Source organism: Lactuca saligna, chromosome 3 (genome assembly GCF_052625555.1).
Source record: "Lactuca saligna cultivar CGN05327 chromosome 3, ASM5262555v1, whole genome shotgun sequence".
NCBI lineage: Eukaryota > Viridiplantae > Streptophyta > Magnoliopsida > Asterales > Asteraceae > Lactuca > Lactuca saligna.
This window is the reverse complement of record NC_136419.1, coordinates 54420020-54427231: the sequence shown is the minus strand read 5'-3', so window position 1 is coordinate 54427231 and position 7212 is coordinate 54420020. Positions and strand designations below refer to the sequence as shown.

Below are 7212 nucleotides of genomic sequence, written 5' to 3'. Positions count from 1 at the left end.
TTCAACACCATCCTACTTTCATGTTTCTTAGTTTAAGTAGTAATAGGGATATTAATTATTAAGCACTTTATTTCATATTTTTTTTATTTACGATGTTATTGAGCTCTTTTTATGATGTTGCATTCAATAAGCATGGTCTACAAGATAAGATTAATGCCTAGGTAAATTGACGGCTAGGCCCATTCCTTGAGTTTCATGTTATTGCTCAGCCTAGCAAGCTTAAGTGCTTCAAACATACTTGGCAAAACTTAAATATTATTAGTCCGAGTTCAGCTTTTGTACTAGATACTTATTCCTCTTATATGATTTTGGATGAACTATGGTAAAACGTAAAGGTTGTTGACGCAACCAAGTGGAAGTTGAAAGTATGTATGGTGCTGAAACTATATTGGTTCCAATTAAAGTTCAAGACATGTTGAATTGGACAATAAGATTACTTTTGGTAAGTATGGGGCATTTGGATGATGCATTTACATTGATAGGCTTTTAGCCATGGGAATCTTGGAAACAGAAGAGAGAGCTAGCTAAATTACCAAGCTTTCTTCTTATTTTCTTCTTCGATCTATAAATACACCGGTAGTTTTTAACTAAATTATTAATGTTTTTGGTGGTTTTTGTAATATAAAGTTAATGACTAGTACAGATTAGTTGCGGCTGGTTTTACTGATGGAATAGTTACAAATTAACTTAAAAACCCTAATATTAATGACGGAATGCCGACGGAATAACGATGGAAAGTGTTTCTGTCGGAAATCCGTCACTAAATACCGACAATCAAATAAAAGATTAATAAATTATTTATTTATTTATTATTTTGGTGTTTGTGGATATATATATATATATACCGTCGGTAATCACCGACTAATATATGTTGAAACACATTTTTAACATATAATACAATTTTTTTTATCGGTATTAGTAAGAAAGTTATTATTATTATTATTATTATTATTATTATTATTATTATTATTATTATTATTTTTACTTTTTTAACAAAATTCAAATAATTGTTTTTCAAACAATTCAATTCTTGTTATATATATATATATATATATATATATATATATATATATATATATATATATATATATATATATAGAGAGAGAGAGAGAGAGAGAGAGAGAGAGAGGGAGGTAAGTTCAATTGATAAAATATAAAAGGTTGAGAATGAGAATTATTCTCAATCAATCATTTTTATATATGTAAAACACATTTAGATTAAGTCATTAAAGACACGCAGTTTTTCTAAATTGTTCATTCGTTCTTCATCAACACCATATGTTATTCATTCATCTTGATCGTTCATCTGTTCTTCATCAACATCATATCTTTTCCATCAACATCATCTGTTCTTCATCAACGTCATCTGTTCTTCATCAAAAAAACATCAACGTCGACTATTCATCATCAAAAGACATCGACACTTCATAAAACATCAATTCTTCATCAAAATCTTCTTTATTTCATCAAAATGTTGTGATTCATCATCAAAAACATTTATTCGTACTATTAAGTGTAAGCCGTGATTCAATCTTGTCCAGTTTCGTTGATGTCAAGCAAAATCGATAAACATAATTCATATTTATCGATGTCACATCATTTTGCGATCACCAGTCATCAAAACTTCATCAATCAAACCTTCACCAATATAAAAAAAAAAACAGATAGCAATCGAAAGTGCATCAACATAACCATATTTGAAGATTTTTTTTTAAATCGCTTTTAGGGTTGAAAAGCTTCGTTTTTCATAAAAAAATTTCACATTTTTTGATCTAAACCTACTGATTATTGATCAGTTTTGATAGGATTTGGTTTGTGTTGTAATTATTGGCTTCAATTGTTAATTTTTTAACCATAATTATATAAGTTAATTTATTTGTACTTCAACTATTCGATGAAATGTATAAACTAAATATATCACATAACATTCACAAGTGAATATGCATTTACACAAAAATCAATGTATGTCTTTTAAAAATACAGAGCAACTATATAATTCATATGTGAATAACGTATAAAAATTATTTTTATATGCGAATACATGTAATATTCAAAAATTATGATTTATTTTTTTTTCGAAAAAAAAAAACGTTGTTTTGATGTCCTAAGCAAGTTTGTAATTCATATGTAAGTAACATATAAAAATTATATCCGCGTGTGAACATATGTAATATTCAAAAATGAATAAAACTGTCAATAAACCCGAGGACTACAAAATATAAAAAATTAAAGATAAAAAATATTTGATAAGAATATATATTTATTCACATACAACTAATCTTTTTAGGTTAATAAAATAATTATATAAGCATATATATTTTTATTAATGTTATATTCATTTGTGAATAAATGATAATTTTTTTTCGGAAAATCATAAAAGTAGAAAAACGTCATTTTGAGGCTCTAAATAGTCCCGAATAGCCGAAAACACCGTATGTCACGGCGAAGTCGTGAGTTTAGTAAATCGCACCATTTTACATCAAATATGCAAATTTCATCCAACTCTGAGACTAAACTTCATTGCGGCAAATTGTTTTGATGATGTCACTAAATTTTCATTCCTACTAGTGATGACATCATCATGACATGCTATTTATTCATGTATGAATAAAGTTTAGAATTCATTATGATATATTTACTGATGATGTTACTAACTTCAATCCCACTATTAAAAACATAATTATGATATAAAGCTTTATGTTTGCAGCGGGGGATTAGTCGGTGCGCGAAAGCTGGCCCGGAAACCCTCGTTAGGGAAGTTCCCTTTCCAAAAAAAAAAAAAAAAAAAAAAAAAACATAATTGTAATCTGTTATTTTTATTTATGTGAATAAACTGTACACGTTAATTTATTTATTTTGTGAATACAACCTTTATATATAAAAACAAATAATACACTATAAGAATTGGTTTGTGAATAGTTTTTTTTTTGTATATTGTAACAATATTATTTTACATGTAAAATCAACAATCAACATTATACTAAGACAAACAACATTGTATTGGTTAATGAATATCAGTTGCATTTTAATTTAACACGATCAATATGAAGAATATATTAAATTGTATAACATTTACACGTGAATATAAAAACGTATTGTCTTCGTCAATGATATCTTCTCAATTACGTCAACTAATCGTCAACCACTAGGATATGAACCAACCGTTGATTGAAATGTTATTCTTTTATTAAGTTATAATGATATCTAAAAAACATGTGAATACATATAAAAAAAATGTTAAAAATATACTTTTAGTTCATAATAATAGCGATTTATCACATTCTAATTATCACATGGTATATTCACACATCAATGTAAAATCATATGTGAATATTATATGATATATGTTGTTTATATTGTATATTTACATGTGATATTACATAGTATATTCGCAAATGAATATTACATTGTATATTCACATATGACTATTATATGGTAGATTCACATATGAATATTATATGATATATTACTTATGAATATTACATTCTAGTCACATCTAAATATTGCATGGTGTATTCATTCATGAATATTACATAGTATATTCACATATGAATAATATATAGTATATACACTTGTGAATATGATATAATATATTCATATTTAAATATTAAATGATGCATTCACTTTTGAATATTACATCGTATTTTCACTTATGAATATTAGATGGTATATTCATATGTGAATATTTGACAATTTATTCACATATGAATATTACACATGATATTAACATATGAATATTACAAGGTATATTCACAAATATATATATATATATATATATATATATATATATATATATAATTTATATATGTTATTCACATATGAATAACATATAAAATTGCATATTTTTTTGTGTTTTAATAATCATATACTGATTAAGGTGTGAAAACATATTCATATGTGAATATAACGTGGTAATTTAATTTCTGCATTTCATCAAACAGTTGGAGTGCATACATGTAAGCTTTTTTAAAAATGCTAAAAATATGATACTTTCACTATTTAAAACTTACAAAATAATAAATTGATAGAGAAGTATATGAAATTTTTCAAAAAAAAAAAAAAAAGATTTGATGTTTTTCTAACCTTAATTTCGAAGTTTTGTTTGATGACTGATGTTCAATGAATGATATGAAGTGAAATTGTTGTTGATTATCAATGATGTTGATCTAATTACATTGTGAGTATAATTAATCGTAGATGTTGAAGATATGCTCATATTCTAGCATAATTGAAGGTTGGATTGAAAGAACCAAAAATGAATTTTTTTTTTCATCTACTGTTGAATGATGTTGATGAACGTGTTTTTGACAAAGATGGAGGATTGAGTAACACTAGATGATGTTGATCGATAATTTAATTGAAGAAATTTGGATGATTGTTGAAGGTTAGAGAGGAAATTTGGATGATGAACGATCGAGTAGTAATGAATTTGAATTGTTATGAAATTATCCAAAGTTAAGTATCTATGATTGAAGAATATCATATTATATTTACAGGTTTTCCACCGTGTATTTTTTAATAAGATGCTAATTAAATGATTGGTTGAGAATGATTCCCCAATTCTCTACCTTTTTTTCTCAATTGAACCTTCCTATATATATATATATATATATATATATATATATATATATATATATATATATATATATATATATATTATAAATAATTGGTGGATAACATAATAATTGGTGCATGATAAATTTGTTAACATTTCTAACTAGTTATAATTATATTTTAGTAAAATTTGGAGTATAAATACCTCTCCATTGTAAAGAATGAGACACACCAAAAGTTATAAGAGATATAACTTTCATATTCTCTTTAAATATTCTTTCTTCTCAATTAAAATTCTTATCAATGTTTATTAGTTTGGTTTGGTTTAAAGTTACATTAATTACACTTAATTCATAACACGTTATCAGCACGAAAGCCTTAATCAAGGTTATTAAAGAAGTGGAAATCACATCTATCTTAATCAAGGTACGTGTTATTTAGTAAAACACTATTAATTATAAAAACCTCCATCATAGTAAAATAATAATTATAATAACGAATTAATAAAACTTATACATTATGGACATTATGGGCTACTAACAATTTTTATTTCTTATACTGACATTTTGTTATGTATTCTCATTTTTATGCATACTAACATTTACATTATGCAACTAATTTTTATTTATGCATACTAACATTTATATTAGGCAACTAAATTTTATTTATACGTACTAGCATTTAAAATGTATTTATTTATATATGTCAATGTTTATTTATGTTTTAGATAATCTTCATAATTTTATTTAAACATTTACTAATATCTATTAATGTTTCTAATTAGTAAAATTATACAAAGTAAATTTATTTATTAGTTATAAATCTTATTAAATAATTTATAAAATACATATACATATATGCACAACGGAAATATATATGCAACTGTTATAAACAACAAAAACAATGGCTATATTTTTTATACCATAAATAAACATTTTTATCCTGCTTATTTTACCCACAACAAATATTTCTCTCTTCTATCAAACAAATCAATTTCAAGAAATCAAGCTTGAAGATGATTTATCCTTTTGTGATAATCATGACTATAATAGTCATGTTACTTTTCATCCAAATCCTTAACATCGAAGATAATATGGAATTTCATCTACTTTTAGGCTTGTGTTCACAAGACAAAGCAAAATCACAAGTTTTCCTTCGTAAGCATATTGATGAAATGTTGAGATTTGAATATCTTGATGTTACTGATCCAAGTATTCTCTGGAATCTTTTGAAAGAAAGATTTGATCATCAAAAGGAAGTTATACTTCCAAGTGATAGAGATGAATGGAGAACACTGAGGTTTCAAGACTTCAAAAAAATAAATGAATACAACTCAGCTTCGTTTAGAATATGTTCACAACTCAAGTATTGTGGAGAAGAAGTTACTGATGAAGATATGTTGGAGAAAGTTTACTCCACATTTCATTCAACAAACATTACCTTGCTGCAACAATATTGGATTCAAAAGTTCACAAGATATTCTAAACCGAATGCATGTCTAATCGTTGCAGAGCCAAACAATGAACTCTTGATGAAAAACCATGAATCTCGTCCAACGGGATCAGTAGAACTTCCTGCAGTAAATGCTACAAATATTGATGGTCATTGAAACAATACACGTGGACGAGGGCGTGGTCATGGTCGAGGATGAGGCCGTGACTATTTTAATCGAAACCAAAGTCATAATTAGAACCATAATTCTGGTCATCGACAAGATAATAATCGTGGTGGTGGCCAAAAAAAAAGGAATAATTACCAAGATTTACAAAGAAACAATGTCCACACACAAGATAAGGCCAAAGTGGCAAGGCATGGCACTGGGACATCACAAAAATCTGATGGTTCATGTTATAGATGTGGTAGCACAGGCCATTGGTCAAGGACCTGTCGCACACCTGCACATCTTTGTCAACTTTATCAAGAGTCCATTAAAGGAAAGGGAAAAGAAGCAAAACTCATTGATAATGTTGAATTCACTCTGCTAAATAATGCTGATTTCTACAATGACATGGAATATATGTAACACCGTGAATTTCAAAACAATTTTTTTGAAAATTTACATAAAACATAATTCAATTAATATTCATAAAACAACCATATTAATTATCCAACTCAAGTCAATACAAAATCCTAAGATCACAAATGTATAAACTCCGTGTGTGTGTACGGATCAAGCCGGCGCCTTCCCGCGGTCGTCACTAGTACCTGAAACAATAACATCAAACACTGTAAGCACAAAGCTTAGTGAGTTCTCCAAAATACCACATGTAACACATATTAGCCACTCGAGGCTATAACTCTGTGGGTCCGTGCACCCAAACTCTGTGAACGCTCAGGTTCTAACTCTGATAAACATGCACCACATAAATCACATAGAAATAATGCAGTACAACACATGACATACATATCATACAAATACTCAATCACATAACTCTGGTTACCTACTCAAGGTAAAGTATAATGAGAAGACTCACCTCGCGTATCTTGGTATCTCAGGAATCCTGGAAATCCCTCATGCTCGATCCTCCGAGCTCTAATCCTCCTATAACATCATATGTCTCTAATTAACACTTTATAACTCTAAGGTTGACTATCCCTAAGAAGTCAACACAGGTCAACGGTCAACGGTCAATGGTCAACTTTGACCGGACTCGGCGA

The 7212-nt window shown here is 27.6% G+C and overlaps 1 protein-coding gene across 1 annotated transcript; it reads left to right on the top strand.

Moving 5' to 3' along the window:
* The first annotated feature begins 5593 nt into the window (after nucleotides 1-5593).
* LOC145035544 (uncharacterized) lies at nucleotides 5594-6163 on the top strand. The gene has a single exon (XM_078984069.1). It carries the CDS (start codon nucleotides 5594-5596, stop codon nucleotides 6161-6163), a length of 570 nt encoding a protein of 189 aa, XP_078840195.1.
* The last annotated feature ends 1049 nt before the right edge of the window (nucleotides 6164-7212 follow it).

Excerpts from the sequence above, each read along its gene's own strand:
- LOC145035544 (XM_078984069.1), top strand. The coding sequence starts at position 5,594 with ATGACTATAATAGTCATGTTACTTTTCATCCAAATCCTTAACATCGAA.